We start from the raw sequence: 18,772 nt of genomic DNA, 5'->3' as shown, positions 1-18,772 counted from the left end.
TTATATGCAGGCATCTGCCAAATTAATCAAAAAGTTTCTGCAAACAATAGAACATTTTGAAATAAGAATGGCTTAATCTTATGATAAAACTTTCACCACTATTTAATAACATTAAATTGAGTTATACATGATAACAAAGGCATATATAGAGATTTGGATAAAGGTTATGATTTTCCATAATATTAACTTTAATCTAATACCAATAATACAATTAGAAGAAAAATACACTTATAATAACCTAAGAGTTCTTAGCCACAATTTTCAAAAATCAATACAGTTAAGAACTATTTCCTATGAAGACATACCTTGTTGGATTTCTTTGTCTTGAGCTTTCCTGCTTTTATAATTTTGAGGGAACCGAACTCTAAAGAAAATATATAGAATTGTTTTTACAACTACTTCATTCAATAAATTCAACAAAATAACTATTATGTCAATTTCAGTAAATCAGTATAATCATCATTTCCAACCAAAATCCAAGGTTCTGAGACTCAAATTCCTAGCAAAAAATCAACTCCATTTGACACATAGATTCAAGGTGATCTTCAGTCTCCAAATCAAGAAGTAAGAAATATTAACAGTGTTGTCGGGCGCGGTGGCTCACGCCTGTAATCCCAGCACTTTGGGAGGCCGAGGTGGGTGGATCACCTGAGGTCAGGAGTTCGAGACCAGCCTGACCAACACGGAGAAACCCCGTCTCTACTAAAAATACAAAATCAGTCAGGCACAGTGGCGCATGCCTGTAATCCCAGCTACTTGGGAGGCTGAGGCAGGAGAATTGCTTGAACCTGGGAGGCACAGGATGCGGTAAGCTGAGATCTTGCCATTGCACTCCAGCCTGGGCAACAAGAGCAAAACTCCGCCTCAAAAACAAAAAAAAAACCACAGTGTATTACACTGAACGGACGGAACAATCCTTTCATTAACAGAATATAGGCTGGGCCTGGTGGCTCACACCTGTAATCCCAGCACTTCGGGAGGCCAAGACGGGCGGATCACTGGAGTCAGGAGTTTGAGACCAGCCTGGCCAACATGGTGAAACCCCATCTCTACTAAAAATAGAAAAATTAGCCCGGTGTGGTAGCACATGCCCATAGTCCCAGCTACTCAGAAGGCTGAGGCAGGAGAATCACTTGAACCTGGGAGGTGGAGGTTGCAGTGAGCCTAGATTGCACCACTGCACTCCAGCTGGGGCGACAGAGCTAGATTCTGTCAAAAATATATATATGTAACAGGAGAAAATTACAAATATAACTCTTTTTTTTTTTTTGAGACAGAGTCTCTTTATTTCTCTCATGCTGTTGGTAAGAGTATGAGGTAGTATTTCTTTCTTTTTTTTTTTTTTTGAGACAGAATCTTCTCACTCTGTCGCCCAGGCTGGAGTGCAGTGGCGCAATCTTTGCTCACTGCAACCTCCCCCTCCCGGATTCAAGCCATTCTCCTGCCTCAGCCTCCCAAGCAGCTGGGATTACAGGCGCCTACCACCACGCCTGGCTAATTTTTTTGTATTTTTAGGAGAGACAGGGTTTCACCATGTTAGCCAGGCTGGTCTCAAACTCTTGACCTCAAGTAATCCGCCCACCTCGGCCTCCCAAAGTGCCGGGATTACAGGCATGAGCCACGGCGCCCAGCCAAGGTAGTATATCTTTCAAGGGTAATCTGTCATCTAAAATGTATATAACTTTTAATAAAAGAATTCCATTTTCAGGAAATTATCTAGGAATCAAGAAAAGGTACAAAGATGTCCATATAGGATGTTCAGTGCAACTTTGTTGATAATCCTATTTAAACAGCCTCTACGTAATAATACACAAAATACTATATAACTTTTAGAAATCAGACAAAGCTGTATATGTATTGACATGGAAAGAAGTCCACCAGGTTTTAAATATAATTTTATATATACAGGCCAGACTCAGTGGCTCACACCTGTAATCCAAACAGCTTTGGGAGGCCAAGGCAGGCAGATCTCTTGAGGCCAGGAGTTCAAGACCAGCCTGGCCAAAATGACGAAACCCCATCTCTACTAAAAAAACAAAAATTAACCAGGTGTGGTGGCGCATGCCTATAATCCCAGCTACTTAGGAGGCTGAGGCAGGAGAATCACTTGAATCCAGGAGATGAAAATTGCAGTGAGCCGAGATTGCACCACTGCACTCCGGCCGGGGCAACAGAATGAGACTCTGATTCAAAAAAAAAAAAATTATATATACGTACAGATTACAGGTAAAAGAAGCCTAAGAAAGGAAATTTTTCATTTTCTCATGTTTTAACATGGAGGAAATCACGCTGCATGTCATTAGAGAACACCTAAGACTGAAATAGCAAGCCAGTTTAGTAAATTGTTTTAAATTTAAAATTTTTTCACATTAAAAAACATGTATATTCTTTTTTTTTTTTTTTTTTTTGAGACGGAGTCTCACTCTGTCACCCAGGCTAGAGTGCAGTGGTGCTCTCTTGGCTCACTGCAACCTCCGCCTCCCGGGTTCAAGCGAATTCTCCTGCCTTAGCCTCCTGAGTAGCTGGGACGACAGGCGTATGCCACCACACCCAGCTAATTTTTTGTATTTTTAGTAGAAATGGGGTTTCACTGTGTTAGCCAGGATGGTCTGGATCTCTGACCTTGTGATCCGCCCGCCTCAGCCTCCCAAAGTACTGGGATTACAGGAGTGAGCCACCGCACCCAGCCTAAAACATGTATATTCAAACAGATGAAACCTGTTTTTTGTTTCTAAGTAAGAAACAAGCCAGGCACAGTGGCTCAAGCCTGTAATCCCAGCACTCTGGGAGGCCAAGGTGGGAGAATCACTTGAGCCCAAGAGTTCAAGAGCAGCCCTGGCGACATAAGTGAAACCCTGTCTTTACAAAAAAAAAAAAATTAGTTGGGCATGGTGGTGTGCACCTGTAGTCCCAGCTACTCAGGAGGCTGAGATAGGAGGACTGCTGGAGCCCAGGAGTTCGAGGCTACAGTGAGCTATGATCATGCCACTGCACTCCAGCCTGGACAACAGAGCGAGATCCTTTCTCACAAACAAATAAAACACCCTGCAAATTTAAGCTACTATAAATATACATGAACAAGCACGGTATCTACATATCTCCATTTTTCAAACATCATTAGTAAGACAGAAACTATATACCAGTACATCTTTTTTGAGCATTATTTCACTATCTTTAAAATGTTATTCTTAGGCTGGGCACAGTGGCTCACACCTATAATCCCACCACTTTGGGAGGCCAACGCGGGCAGATTACCTGAGGTCAGGAGTTCGAGAGCAGCCTGGCCAACATTGCAAAACCCCGTCTCTACGAAAAAACACAAAAATTAGCCAGGCATAGCGGCAGGTGCCTGTTATCCTAGCTACTCTGGAGGCTGAGGGACGAGAATCGCTTGAACCCAGGAGGCAGAGGTTGCAGTGAGCCAAGATTGCACCACCACACTCCAGCCTGAGGAACAGAGAGAGACTCCATCTCAAAAAATAAATAAATAAATAAAATAAAAATAAATAAATAATAAAATGTTATCCTTAAACCCTGGGACCTACAAGGAAATAACTGTAAACAGATAAAGAAAATAATATATTTTTAAGGGCTAGGATACTTTAAACAAAAGCTACAACACAATAAATAGAGCCTATTTCACTCAGCTTAATTCTTATGACCATAATCTTTTGGCAATATTTTAATTAAGAAAATGCACTGATTATATCAATATTTCACATTTTATCGTATTTAAGGGAAAATGTGGTAAAAATTAGTGCTTTTTAAAATGTGAAAGAATGGCTGGGCGCGGTGGCTCATGCCTGTAATCCCAGCACTTTGGGAGGCTGAGGCGGGCAGATCACCTGAGGTCAGGAGTTCAAGACCAGCCTGGCCAACATGGTGAAACCCTGCCTCTACTAAAAATATAAAAACTAACTGGGCATGGTGGTAGACGCCTGTAATTCCAGCTACTCGGGAGGCTGAGGCAGAAGAATTGCTTGAACCCAGGAGACAGAGGTTGCACTGAGCCGACACAGTGCCACTGCACTCCAGCCTTGGCGACAGAGTGAAACGGTCTCAAAAAAAAAAAAAAAAAATGAAAGAAGACAATTCTCAAACTCTAATAGTGGGAGTATCAATTTATACAGTTACTTTAAAAAGCAACTTGTAAAGGCCAGCGCGGTGGCTCACGCCTGTAATCCCAGCACTTTGGGAGGCCAAGGTGGCGGATCACGAGGTCAGGAGATCGAGACCATCCTGGCTAACACAGTGAAACTCCGTCTCTATTAAAAATACAAAAAATTAGCTGGGCGTGGTGGCGGGCGCCTGTAGTCCCAGCTACTCAGGAGGCTGAGGCAGGAGAATGGCATGAACCCAGGAGGCGGAGCTTGCAGTGAGCCGAGATCACGCCACTGCACTCCAGCCTGGGCGACAGAGCGAGACTCTGTCTCAAAATATTTAAAAAAAAAAAAAAATTAAAAAATAAGTAAATAAATAAAAAGCAACTCATAAACTAAAAAAATGCCCTATAACCTAACAATTCTACTTCTCAGCATCTACCCTAGAGAAAGGCACACATGGATATAAGACATATGTATAAAAATGTTGTTTCTTCTAGATACAAAAATGAAAAAATCAAGATAATAGGTAAATCTCTAAATCAACTATGTCAGCCATATTTAGGACCACTCCTTAGCTATTTTTTTTTTTTTAATTGAGATGGGGTTTCACTATAATGCCCAGGCTGATCTCAAATTCCTGTCCTCAAACCCTGGTCACCTTGGTCTCCCAGAGTGTTAGCATTACAGGTATGAGCCACTACAGCCGGTCATCCTCAGCCTTTTTTTTTTTTTTTTTTTTGAGACGGAATTTCACTTGTTGCCCAGGCTGAAATGCAATGGCACCATCTTGGCTCAGTGCAACCTCTGCCTCCCGGGTTCAAGCAATTCTCCCCCCTCAGCCTCCCGAGTAGCTGGGATTACAGGTGCCGGCCACCACACTCGGCTGATTTTTGTATTTTCAGTAGAGATAGGGTTTCACCATGTTGGCCAGGCTGGTATCGAACTCCTGACCTCAGGTGATCTGCCTACTTCAGCCTCCCAAAGTGCTCAGATTACAGGCATGAGCCACCATGCCCGGGCAGACCTCAGCAATTTTTAAAAGGCGTTCAGATTTAGTAAATTACCTTCTTTTTTTTTTTTTTACTGAGACGGAGTCTCGCTCTGTCACCCAGGCTGGAGTGCAGTGGTGCGATCTCTGCTCACTGCAAGCTCCGCCTCCTGGCTTCACCCCATTCTCCTGCCTCAGCCTCCCAAGTAGCTGGGACTACAGGTGCCCACCACCACGCCCAGCTAATTTTTTATGTATTTTTAGTAGAGACAGGGTTTCACCATGTTAGACAGGATGGTCTCGATCTCCTGACCTCATGATCCACCCACCTCAGCCTCCCAAAGTGCTGGGATTACGGGCGTGAGCCACTGCGCCCCACCTCAGTAAATTATCTTAAGGTGACATGAAAGTTTTTCATTTTTGTAAGGAGAATATATTTATGCATTTTTTCTATATAACTTACTTAAAATGGTATTTCATTAGGGTAACAACAGTAAGCTTACTTGAGGTTTCTAGGAACCAAACAGAAAATAGGGTTGATGAACCAAACAGTAGGAGAAAAGAGGTTGATGATGAACATATGGTTCGAGAAAAATAAGAATGAAAAAGACAGAAAAAAATCAGTATTTTTGAAACATCATATTGTTATGAGTAAAAGAATGGAAATTATACTAGAATGCTAATGTTTAATAGGCAAAAAACAACCATAACTACAAGTAAGGGATTAATAAACCCATATTGTGATTTTAATAAAAGAATCTGCGCCCCTTCCGTCTAGCGGCAGCCATCAGGTAAGCCAAGATGGGGCATACAAGTAAATCCAGGAGCTATGGAGAAAAGCAGTCTCATGCCATGCGCTTTCTTCTGAGAGTCGGTTGCTGGCAGTACCACCAGCTCTCTGCTCTCCACAGGGCTCCCCACCCCATCCGGCCTGATAAAGCGCACCAACTGGGCTACAAGGCCAAGCAAGTTTACGTTATATATAGGATTCGTGTTCGCCATGGTGGCCAAAAGCACCCAGTTCCTAAGGGTGCGACTTATGGCAAGCCTGTCCATCATGGTGTTAACCAGCTAAAGTTTGCTCAAAGTCTTCAGTCCATTGCAAAGGAGCAAGCTGGATGCCACTGTGGGGCTCTAAAAGTCCTGAATTCTCACTGGGTTGGTGAAGATTCCACATACAAGTTTTTTGAGGTTATCCTCATTGATCCATCCCATAAAGCTATCAGAAGAAATCCTGACACCCAATGGATCACCAAACCAGTCCACAAGCATAGGAAGATGCATGGGCTGCCATCTGCAGGCCGAAAGAGCCATGGCCTTGGAAAGGGCCTTAAGTGCCACCACACTATTGTTGGTTCTCACCAGGGAGCTTGGAGAAGGCGCAATACTCTCCAGCTCCACCGTTACAGCCAATATAAGTAAAGTTTGTAAAATTCATACCTAATAAACAATTTAGGACAATCATGTCTGCTTACAGGTATTATTTATCTGTTAAAACTAGTCTGCAGACTGTTTCATGAATGCTTTGTCAAATTAAGAAAAGTTAAAGTGCAATAATGCTTGAAGAGAATAAGTGATGGTGTATCTTCTTTCTAATAAGATAAACTTTTTTGTCTTTGCTTTATCTTGTTAGGGGGTTATATGTCAGTGTATAAAACATATTGTGTGATATAACAGATTTAAAATAAATTCTTTAAAAGAGGGAAAAAAAAGGAATCTGCCAGGCCAGGCTCACACCTATAATAGCAGCACTTTGGGAGGCTGAGGTGGGGAATCCTTTGAGGCTGCCAAAAGTTCAAGACTAGGCCTGGGCAATATAGTGAGACCCTATCTCAAAAAATAAAAATAAAAATAGCTTGAGTTCAAGAGTTCTGAGACCAGCCTAGGCAATGTGGCAAGATACTCTCTATTTTTAAATTTAAAAAACAAAAATAAAATAATTTGCCAGGCATGGTGGTATACGCCTATAGTCCTAGCTACTTGAGAGAATCCCTTGGGCCCAGGAGTTCTAGGCTGCCAGTGAGCTACGATTGTGCCACTGTACTCCTACTCTAGCCTGGGTGACAAAGTGAGACCCGGTCTCTTAAAAAAAAAAAAAAAAAAGCCGGGTGTGGTGGCTCACGTCTGCAATCCCAGCACTTTGGGAGGCCAAGGTGGGTCAATCATCTGGGGTCCAGAATTCAAGATCAGCCTGGCCAACATGGTGAAACCCCATCTCTACTAAATATACAAAAATTATTGGCCGGGCGCGGTGGCTCATGCCTATAATCCCAGCACTTTGGGAGGCCGAGGCGGGTGGATCACGAGGTCAGGAGATCGAGACCATCCTGGTTAACGTGGTGAAACCCCGTCTCTACTAAAAATACAAAAAAAAATTAGCCAGGCGTGGTGGCAGGTGCCTGTAGTTCCAGCTACTCGGGAGGCTGAGGCAGGAGAATGGCGTGAACCCGGGAGGCGGAGCTTACAGTGAGCTGAGATTGCACCACTGCAGTCCAGCCTGGGCAACAGAGCGAGACTCCCTCTCAAAAAAAAAAAAAAGGCCGGACACGGTGGCTCATGCCTGTAATCCCAGCACTTTGGGAGGCCAAGGCGGGTGGATCATGAGGTCAGAAGATGGAGACCATCCTGGCTACCACGGTGAAACCCTGTCTCCACTAAAAATAAAAAAATTAGCTGGGCATGGTGGCGGGTGCCTGTATTCCCAGCTACTCGGGAGGCTAAGGCAGGAGAATGGTGTGAACCAGGGAGGCAGAACTTGCAGTGAGCCGAGATTGTGCCACTGCAGTCCAGCCTGGGCAGCAAAGCGAGACTCTGTCTCAAAAAAAAAAAAAAAAAAAAAAAACTAAAACAAACATTATGCAGGCATGGTGGCGAGCGCCTGTAATCCCAGCTACTCAGAAGGCTGCAGCAGAAGAAGAGCTTGAACACAGGAGATGGAGGTTGTAATGAGATTGCTCCATTGCACTCCGGCTTGAGCGACGAGAGCGAGGCTCCATCTCAAAAAAAGAAAAAAAAAGAAAAAAAAAAAAAAGGAGGTATCCAAAATAAAACTAATACCAAGTCAGGACACAGATGGGAGAAGTTCCTTCTGGTCTCATGACTAAATTTCAAGATAAAAGGCCTCTTGGGTGGGCAGCAACTTTGGCTGAAGAGTGCCTCATCTGGATTTCTAGAAACAGCAACACATGATCAAAATCATCCTAAAAGTGGAAGAAAGTCTCTCACAAGGGCCGAGGCATCAAGAATCTGGTTCACTTAGATCTGCAGGTTGTAATGTAGAGAAAATTCATAATTTCTGTCCTGAAATATTCTCCCCTGTGTTTCCTATGTTTTCTAACTGTAGTAATAAACTTCCTGGCAAAATTTTGTGGATGGAATTCCTTTACCTCATTAACAGAGTGACAGTAAATCCAAGTTTGAGCAGGATAGACCTGATTTAAGTCTGTTATTTCAATAAAATTATCTCTCTCAAAGAGCATCCTGTTTTGGAGAATTACACAATTTATATAGTATAAATTATACAATCACTAATAGATAACTAATAGATGTAGAGGTACCCACTGTGAACTTTAAACAACTTCTGGTCCTATTTCTTTACTTCTTAAGTTGCAAATTTGCTTAAGAAAATAGCCTGAGGCCAACCATGGTGGCTCACCCCTGTAATCCCAGCACTTTGGGAGGCCGAGGCGGGCAGATCAACTGAGGTCAGGAGTTCGAGACCAGCTTGGCCAACGTGGTAAAACCCCATCTCTAGTAAAAATTAAAAAAAACATAATTAGCCGGACAACCATGGTTGCGTGCGCCTGAAGTCCCAGCTACTCAGGAGGCTGAGGCAGGAGAATTGCTCCAACCTGGGAGGTGAGGGGTTGCAGTGAGCCAAGATCGCACCATTGCACTCCTGCCTGGGTGACAGAGCAAGACTCTGTCTCAAAAAAAAGGACAAGAAAATAGAAAGCCTGGCCAGGCATGATGGTTCACACCTGTATCCCAGCACTTTGGGAGGCGGAGGTGGGAGGATCACCTGAGGTAGGGAAGTCGAGACCAGCCTGACCAACATGGAGAAACCCCGTCTCTACTAAAAATATAAAAATTAGCCAGGCATGGTGCCACATGCCTGTTATCCCGGCTACTTGGCTGGCTGAGGCAGGAGAATCGCTGGAACCCAGGAGGAGGAGGTTGCGGTGAGCAGAGATCACACCATTGCACTCCAGCCTGGGCAACAAGAATGAAACTCCATCTCAAAAAAAAAAAAGGCCGAGCGCGGTGGCTCACGCCTGTAATCCTAGCACTTTGGGAGGCCGAGGCCGGCAGATCACGAGGTCAGCAGATCGAGACTATCCTGGCTAAGACAGTGAAACCTGTCTCTACTGAAAATACAAAAAATCAGCTGGGCATGGTGGCAGGCGCCTGTAGTCCTAGCTACTCAGGAGGTTGAGGCAGGAGAATGGTGTGAACCCGGGAGGCGGAGCTTGCAGTGAGCAGAGATCGCACCACTGCACTCCAGTCTGGGCGACAGAGCGAGACTCTGTCTCAAAAAAAAAAAAAAAAAAAAAAAAGGAAGAAAGAAAGAAAATAGAAAATAGAAAGCCACCAGGCAGGGTGGCTTACACCTGTAGTCCCAGCACTTTGTGGTGGCTGAGGCAGGAGGATAGCTTGACCCCAAGAGCTCAAAACCAGCCTGGACAACAAAGGGGGCCCCTGTCTCTACAAAAAAAAATTAAAAATAACTAGCCGGGCATGGCTAATTCCATGGAATGACATGCGTGCCTGCCATCCCAACTACTTGGGATGCCAAGGCAAGGGGAATTGCTTGAGTCCAGGAGGTCAAGGCTGCAGTGAGCTATGATCTCACCACTGCAATAGACCAAGACTGACAATCTATCTACCTATTTAAATAAACTAATGTAAAATGTATTTATTTAAATAAATTAAATAATATTAAATAAATATATAAATGGAAGCCAAGGCAGCCAGGTTATAAGTGGCACTCTGGTATTATGAACCAGAAGAGATGAGTCTATCCATGTTATTCATTTATAATGCCCAGAAATCTTGCCAGAAGTCAACTAGCCAGTTAGTGACAATACCTGCACTAGAACCCAAGTCTCTCAAAACACCACAATCTCTTTTATCTAAGTTACCTAAGTTATTTAACTGCAAATAGACTGTGGTCCTGTTTCTTTACTCCTGAAGTTGTAAATTTGCTTAAGAAAACAGAAAGCCAGATTATGTCTGTAATCCCTGCACTTTGGGAAGCAGGAGGATCGCCTGAGGCCAGCAGTTCAAGACCAGCCTGGGAAACACAGAGAGACCCCATCTCATGGGGGAAAAAAAAAAGAAAAGAAAGAAAAATTGTGGGAGAACGGTGCAGAGTCAGTGCTGGGAAGAGACCATGGTTACTACACTATTACTACACTCTTCCAGGTCTGAAAGATGGTCTTCCTGCCAGTGCAGAATGGATTACATCCAAAGACAGAAAGAGTTGCCTACACAAGACAACAGCAAAACTGAAATTTCCGTGAACCATACCATACAACTAGTATCACAGTGTTCTTAATCTCCAGTGAAGACTGGAGAATGAAGGTACCAATAGGTTAACCGTTAAATATTTTTCACAGGTCATTTGCAATTAAAGTTCCCAAGGCTTACCTTGACAGTTTTTAAAGTTCTATTATCATTATTTTTATTATTATTATTAATATTATTATTAGTATTATTTTAAACGTGGTCTTGCTATATTGCCCAGGCTAGAATGCAGTGGCTATTCACAGGCACTATGATAGGACACTACAGCCTCAAACTCCTGGGCAAAACTGATTTTTCCTGTCTCAGCCTCCCAAGGGGCTAAAACTACAGGCACATACTACCATGCATGGCTTCAAAGTTTTAAAATCTATGATACTCGCTTTACGATCAACAAAGAGTTCCTACTTGGTAATTCACTGAATGTATAATTGTCTGTAAGTCTAGAAGTAGAGAGGTGAAACAGCAAATAAGATGATTCTCCAGGGTTTTCTTTCTTTGCTAAATTTTAGAGTGCTTGCCACTGGGTTTTAAAAAAGAAAAACTTTATGAGGTCTTTACTTAACCATGTTCTCTTTAGTTAGTAACAGGAGTAAACAAACAGCTCTTTACAGCGAGGAAGGAATTATGCCAATATTAAATCCGGAGCAAACTTTTTTTCTGCAAGTGTCAAAATTTATCAACAATTAATGAGGAGTATTTCTGTGCAAAGGCAATAAGAATCAATTAACTCAACACTTATCTCCCACTTTGGAGAGCTCCTCTGAAGAAATGTTAACATAACATAATGGGTGCTTATAACAATCACCGTACTTTTTTTTTTTTTTTTTTAGACGGAGTCTTGCTCTGTCACCCAGGCTGGAATGCAGTGGCCCAGTCTTGGCTCACTGCAACCTCCACCTCCCGGGTTCAAGCGATTCTCCTGCCTCAGCCTCCTGAGTAGCTGGGATTACAGGCACGCATCACCATATCCGGCTAATTTTTGTATTGTTAGTAGAGACGGAGTTTCGCCATGTTGGCCAGGCTGGTCTCGAACTCCTGACCTCAGGTGATCCACCCGCTTCGGCCTCCCAAAGTGCTGGGATTACAGGCGTGTGCCACCGCGCACAGCCAATCGCCTTACATTTATACCACCTCTTCATCGCATTTGATTCTCACAAGCCAGTAAACACGCTCAAATATTTCCTATTCTACTGCTAACTTTTAATTTTAAATAAAAATGAAGACTTGCAAGTAAATAGCTGTCATTTGCATATAAAAAGTTCAACTCATTTACAACTTAATTTAGAAAGTAGAAGATACAGTTTTTTGTTTTATTTTTGAGACGGAGTTTTGCTCCTGTTGCCCAGGCTGGAGTGCAGTGGCACGATCTCGGCTCACCGCAACCTCTGCCTCCCGGGTTCAAGCGATTCTCCTGCCTCAGCCTCCCGAGTAGCTGGGATTATAGGCATGCCCCACCACGCCCGGTTAATTTTGTATTTTTAGTACAGACAAGGTTTCTCCACGTTAGTCAGGCTGGTCTTGAACTCCTGACCTCAGGTGATCCACCCGCCTCGGCCTCCCAAAATGCTGGGATTACAGGCGTAAGCCACCGTGCCCGGCCAGATACTGCTTTTTGTCATGGTTTTTAATTTCCATTTTAACTTTCTTTTTTTTTTTTTTGAGAGTGGGTCTCACTCTGTCGACCAGGCTGGAGTGCAGTGGCGCGATCTCGGCTCACTGCAACCTCTACCTCCCGGGTTCAAGCGATTCTCCCTGCCTCAGCCTCCCAAGTAGGTGAGATTACAGGCGCCCACCACCACGCCTGGCTAATGGTTGTATTTCTAGTAGAGACGGGGTTTTGCCATGTTGGCCAGCCTGGTCTCGAACTCCTGACCTCAGGTGATCCGCCCGCCTCGGCCTCCCAAAGTTCTGGGATTACAGGCGTGAGCCACCGCGCCCGCCCATTTGAACTTTCTTAAATTGCAGTTACTACAATCAAAATAAAGCACCGAGGGCCATACAGCATTGGTCAGCATTCAAATACAGTGGCATAATCTTATCTCCTCTAAAGGGAAGGAGAGCTGACAATGTTAGAAAACCATTTACCTAATGTGCAATCCACGCTCGCATGTCAATTATCCTATTTCAATTATTTTCCAGCACACTTATAACTTAAAGCACTTTATTTTTTTTTTTAATTATACTTTAAGTTTCAGGGTACATGTGCACAACGTGCAGGTTAGTTACCTATGTATACATGTGCCATGTTGGTGTGCTGCACCCATCAACTCATCATTTAACATTAGGTATATCTCCTAATGCTATCCCTCCCCCCTCCCCCCATAAAACACTTTAAAACCCACATTTAAAGTCTCATTTTTAATATGACTGCTTAGCAGTATTTTGAAAACCTTGAGATTTTCATCTTATTTCACAAAAGACTACAATCGCACTTCCACTTACGAATAAATCCCCTTGCTCTGACTTGCTTCAATCCTTTTTTGTTATTAAAAAAAAAAAAGTCTACCAAAACTTTCCCATACGAAGCACTGCAGTATCTAAAGTTAGCTACTTTCCCAAGTCACTAACACGTGGGGACAAAACACAATTGCAACCGCGCCAGCAGGGCTGCGCCGCCAAGCTACCACCTCCGTGCCCCCATCAGGCAAGGAGAACCTGAGGTCCCACCTCTTCCTGCCGCTCCCTTCCCAGATGCCCATGTATGTAAATAGGCAGAGTGAATGACACCTTGGAACAAATTACCTCCGACTGACAGGGAGGGGAGGCCTGCCGTTACCCGGGCCTGGTGCCCGCTACCGCCGCCACGCGCCGGCAAGTCCCGCAAGTCGCCCCTGCCCGCACCCTGCCAGTGCCCAAGGAAAAGCAACCACAGACCTGCCTCCAGGGTTTCCAGCGGGGGCGGTGGCGGACCTGTCGTGTCTGGGGACAGGTGCTGGGGAGGCTTTTTGGTCCAGGGATTTCTTTTAGGCGGCAGCGGCGGCGGCTGCCGCTTTTCCGCAGGGCCAGCTGCCGCCTCTTCCCGGGCGTCCTCGGCCGGCGGATCCCGCAGCAACGGCGGCAACGGCGACGGCGGCGGCGGTGGCGGTGGTGGCGGCTCCCCGCCGAAAGGACCCCCGGGCCCACGCACCTTGTGCGCCAGGTGCAGCGCCAGGGGCCTCACGGGGACAGCCGCCTGGGGCACGCTGCGTCCCAGCACCAGCGCCGGCGACGGCTCTCCCCGCGCCCCAGCGCTAGTAGCGGCCGCGGCCCTCTCCTCCCTCACCGCCTCTTTGCCCTCACGTTCGGGCGGGGGCGGCTGCTCGGCCGGCCGGTTCGCCGCGGCCAACAGCGACTCCCTCTCAGCAGTCACCGCAGGCGGCTCCTCCCGAGAATGGGCGGTGGGCATCGGGACGCGAGCAGACATCGTCCCTCTGCCCCAGCCGCCCCAGCCGGGGTGGCCCCGAGGCCAGGGAGCCCGACTGCCCGTCTCTCCGCCGGGACACCGACCGGCTCCAGCTGGGGGCAGACAACCCGAGAGCCCGGCGGCCGTGGCCGCCGCTGCCGCCGCCCGCCGAGGCCGCGCAGCGCCCGGCGTGACGCCCCTCCCCGCACCGAACGGAGCTCCAACCGCCCGCCGGCCCCGTCCTCTCCGCGACGCACGCCCCGAGCCCGCCACCACGCGCCGGGAGCCGCAGCCGGGAGCCGCGAGCCCTCACCTGGCGCAGGGCAGCCGCGGAGGCGCAGCACGCCGAGGCCGAGGAGCTTTACCCGAGTTGGGGAGGCGCGAGCAGCCAGAGCCGGTAACTGCCCGCGGAGGCGTGGAGACGGCGAAGAGGGGCGGCCCGAGAGGACGGGGCGGGGCCTCCCTGAGGAGCGTGACGTGGCTACTCACCGGCTGTTTCCCTCGCCGGGCCTCCCGCGGGAGCTGACGGATTCGCCCTCCCGGGTGCTGCCCGGCCCGAGGGCCTGCCCCGCCCCAGCGGCCCTCCGAGTGCGAGGGAGGACGAAGGGGACGACTCCCGGCTCACTGGCTGAGGCCGCCCCGACTGCAGGCTCAGGGGCGGGGCGCGCACCAGGCCTCTGTGGCTCGCGGCTGGCTCGCGGCCTGCCCCCGCGGCGACGGCGGCTAAGGGCCTGGGCGGGCCGCGCACATGGCGCCGGGAGGACCGAGCGCTCGATTTGCCCTTAGGCTCTAAAGCTGGGTCGCAGCTAAGCTAAGGGAGGGGACGCGGTGTCGACCCCAGGCCTGGGGCAGCTCCCAAGTGAAGTGGGCTCCGCGGCCCGGCCGCTTGGCCCCCTGGCGCACGACGCCTCCCCCAGGTGAAGGTTGCCTCCTGGCGCCTCGGGGCACCGCGATCACCTGTAATCTTGAGCCACGTCCCAGATGAAGGCGGAGTTACCTCTCCGTAACTGTTTAGGAAACCTTTGCCCGAGCGTTCGGCTTAGTGCGCTTCCCCGCCCGGATTCCCACCCACCAACTAAAAGAGTTTTAAAGTGTTCCTGAGTAAATTAAATAGTATTTCGCCGGCTTTTAAAATTTTTTTGTTACCTGTTTCTTTAATTTGGGGAAATAGCACTTAATTACAAATTAACCGTATTCCCAATAGGTTTTTTCTTCCTGGAATGGATGTTAAAATGGTACAAAGACGTTTTGATAAATCGGATACGAGCTTTCTACTTGGCACTCACATTCACTTAGAGATGTTACTCGTTTCATATGCGTGTATTTTTGAGCCAGTGTTTGTGTCCTGGTGCGAGATGGCTGAGAGCAGGTTCCGCCGCTGACTTTTTTCCGAGCCCCCCCCAACCCCATAGCCTTGTTAAATAAATTATCTGTGCGGGCCTTTTGTATGGGCTTACAACCCCCACCCCCACCCCACGCCCAATAAGTCGCTTCAATTACATTCAACTTGACGTTAATATTTTTTGCTTACTCAAAAACTGTATTCGGCACAAATGATTTTCCTAAGGCTAATAACCTATTCATACATAACAGCTATAAACAATAAGGGTTTTCTTGTTTTCCGTGTCAGTGATCTCCACTTTACCCAACCCTGAGCAACCTGGAGAACCTTGTTGCAATTAAACGGGGATTGTACTTCCACCTATATTCCCATCCATCTTTACTAGCTCTGTTATTAGTGGCGCTTTGTATTTTTTATTGGTAGTGGTGGTGGTGGTGGTGGTTTGAGACAGAGTCTCACTGTGTTGCCCAGGCTGGAGTACAGTGACGTGATCTCGGCTAACTGCAACCTCTGCCTCCCAGGCTCAAGAGATGCTCCTGCCTTAGCTTCCTGAGTAGCTGGGATTACAGGCGCGCCACTACCACCCGGCTAATTTTTGTATTTTTAGTAGAGACGGGTTTTCATCATGTTGGCTAGGCTGGTCTTGAACTCCTGACCTCAAATGATCCACCCGCCTCGGCTTCCCAAAGTGCTGGGATTACAGGCGTGAGCCACCGCGCCCGGCTTTTTTTTTTTTTTTTTTTAAGAGGTAGTCTCTCTCTGTTGCCCAGGCTAGAGTGCAGTGGCGCGATCGCGGCTCACTGCAACCTCTGCCTCCCGGGTTCAAGCGATTCTCATGCCTCAGCCTCCCGAGTAGCTGAGATTACAGGCGCCCACCACCACACCTGGCTAATTTTTGTATTTTTGGTAGAGACGGTGTTTCACCATGTTGGCCAGGCTGGTCTCGAACTCCTGGCCTCAAGTCACCCCCCACCTTGGCCTCTCAAAGTGCTGGGATTACAGGCGTGAGCCACCACGCCTAGCCTCACACCTCTGTAAGGTGTCCTGTTAATAATAAACTTAAAATTCCAAAATTTGAGCGTTCCGTCTGATTTTAGTTTCATCTGACTGACCCAATTTGCTGTTATTAACCTCTATCTTGTTACTTCATTCTGCCTCTGCAGCTACCTGCCAGACTCTTCCTCTGCTTCTTGGTTCAAAATTAAGGATAAAAGACTGCTTGACCCTACTTATTTTTTCCAGCCAGATTATACAAGTCATTAGCCAATCTGTGGATTATCTGCCCTTGGGTAGGGTGTTCACCTAGTCTGGAAGAACAAATTGTTTGGTTCAAAACACTGCCATCAGCCAGGCGAGGTGGCTCACGCCTGTAATCCCAGCACTTTGGAAGGCCAAGGCTGGCGGATCACGAGGTCAGGAGTTCAAGACTAGCTTGGCCGGCACAGTGAAACCCCGTCTCTACTAAAAATACAAAACTTTAGCTGGGTGTGGTGTCGTGCTGCGATTACAGGTGCCTGCCACCACACCCAGCTAATTTTTGAATTTTTAGTAGAGAAGGAGTTTCACCATCTTGGCCAGGCTGCTCTCAAACTCCTGACCTCAAGTGATCCACTCACCTCGGCCTCCCAAAGTGCTGGGATTACAGGCGTGAGCCACACACCAGCCATAAATATCTTTCTTTTTTTGTTTCTTTGTTGGTATTTTTTTTTTTTTGAGCTGGAGTCCAGGCTAGAGTGCAGAGGCATGATTTTGGCTAACTGCAACCTCTGCCTCCCAGGTTCAAGAGATTCTCCTGCCTCAGCCTCCCGAGTAGCTGGGACTACAGGCATGTGCTGCCATGCCCAGCTAATTTTTTGTGTTTTCAGTAGAGACAGGGTTTCACCTTGTTGCCCAGGCTGGTGTCGAACTCCTGAGCTCAGGTGATCTGCCCCCTCTTGGCCTCCCAAAGTGCTGGAATTACAGGCGTGAGCCACCGCGCCTGGCCTGTTTTTTGTTTTTTTTTAAGAAAGAGACTCACTTTGTTGTCTAGGCTGGAGTGCAGTGGTACGATTTTGGCTCACTACAGACTCTTCCTCTTGGGTTCAAGCGATTCTCCTGGCACGCGCCACCATGCCTGACTAATTTTTCTTTTTTTGAGACATAGTCTCACTCTGTTGCCCAGGCTGGAGTGTGGTGGCGGGATCTTAGCTCACTGCAAGCTCCACCTCCCAGGTTCAAGCAATTCTCCTGCCTCAGCCTCCCTAGTAGCTGGGACTACAGGCATGCACCACCATGCCCAGCTAATTTTTTGTATTTTTGGTAGAGACGGGGTTTCACCATGTTGACCAGGCTGGTCTTGAACTCCTCACCTCAAGTGATCCACCCTCCTCGCCCTCCCAAAGTGCTGAGATTACTGGTGTGAGCCACCGTACCCGCTGCCTGGCTAATTTTTGTATTTTTAGTAGAGATGTGGTTTCACCATGTTGACCAGACTGGTCTTGAACTCCTGACATCAAGTGATCCGCCCGCCTCAGCCTCCCAAAGTGCTGGGATTACAGGCATGAGCCACTGCGCCCGTCCCTAATTTTTGTGTTTTTAATAGAGACGGGGTTTCACCATGTTTACCAGGCTGGTCTTGAACTCCTGACCTCAGGTGACCTGCCGGCCTCAGCCTCCCAAGGTGCTGGGATTACAGGCGAGAGCCACCGCCTCTGTCTCGCTCTGTCACCCAGGCTGGAGTGCAGTGGCCCGAACTCGGCTCACTGCAAGCTCCGCCTCCCAGGTTCACGCCATTCTCCTGCCTCAGCCTCCTGAGTACCTGGGACTACAGGCGCCCGCCACCACGCCCAGCTAATTTTTGTATTTTTAGTAGAGACGGGGGTTTCACCATGTTGGCCTGGCTGGTTTCAAACTCATGACCTCAGGCGATCCATCCACCTCGGCCTCCCAAAGTGCTGGGATTACAGGCATGAGCCACCGCGCCGGGCTATGAAGACATTCTTACAGTTCCATTTCACTTTTTTATTTAATTTAATTTTTTTTTTTTTTTTTTTTGAGACAGAGTCTCGCTGCATCACCCAGGCCGTAGTGCAGTGACGCCATCTCAGCTCACTGCAACCTCCGCCTCCCGGGTTCAAGCCAGACCCTGTCTCAAAAAAAAAAAAAAAAAAGAGAAAAGGGCCAGGCATGGTGGCTCAAGCCTGTAATCCCAGCGCTTTGAGAGACCAAGGCGGGCGGATCACTTGAGGTCAGGAGTTCGAGACCAGCCTGGCCAACATGGTAAAACCCCGTCTCTACTAAAAATACAAAAATTAGCCGGGTGTGGTGGTGGTGCCTGTAATCCCAGCTACTGGGGATGCTGAGGCAGGAGAATTGCTTGAACCCATGAGGCAGAGGTTGCAGTGAGCCAAGATCACCCCGCTGTACTCCAGCCTAGGTGAAAAAGCAAGACT

At 47.4% G+C, this 18,772-nt stretch overlaps 1 protein-coding gene and 1 pseudogene across 10 annotated transcripts in view; one reads left to right on the top strand and one right to left on the bottom strand.

Moving 5' to 3' along the window:
• The window catches only part of LARP1B (La ribonucleoprotein 1B), a 157,665-nt gene extending 142,761 nt beyond the window's left edge, over window positions 1-14,904 (bottom strand). For 2 of the 10 annotated variants that reach the window (XR_010126134.1, XM_054485086.2), the window contains exons 1-2: window positions 13,492-14,427; window positions 306-364 (exon numbers count right to left, since the gene is read on the bottom strand). Coding sequence is in view for 3 of the 10 variants with exons in the window: in XM_054485086.2 (XP_054341061.1) it covers window positions 306-364; window positions 13,492-14,020 (588 nt within the window). In the remaining 7 variants the exon portion in view is untranslated. Of the gene's footprint in view, window positions 1-305; window positions 365-3,255; window positions 3,307-13,491; window positions 14,463-14,488 lie in introns of those variants that run through there. The other 8 variants (XM_054485091.2, XM_063664118.1, XM_054485092.2 and 5 more) reach the window with 8 other exon arrangements.
• LOC129035287 (large ribosomal subunit protein eL15-like) lies at window positions 3,743-6,591 on the top strand (annotated as a pseudogene).
• Window positions 14,905-18,772: the final 3,868 nt, after the last annotated feature.

This window comes from Pongo pygmaeus, chromosome 3 (assembly GCF_028885625.2).
Source record: "Pongo pygmaeus isolate AG05252 chromosome 3, NHGRI_mPonPyg2-v2.0_pri, whole genome shotgun sequence".
Taxonomy (NCBI): Eukaryota; Metazoa; Chordata; class Mammalia; order Primates; family Hominidae; genus Pongo; species Pongo pygmaeus.
Note: the sequence above shows the minus strand (reverse complement) of the source record. Positions and strands in the feature narration are given on the sequence as shown.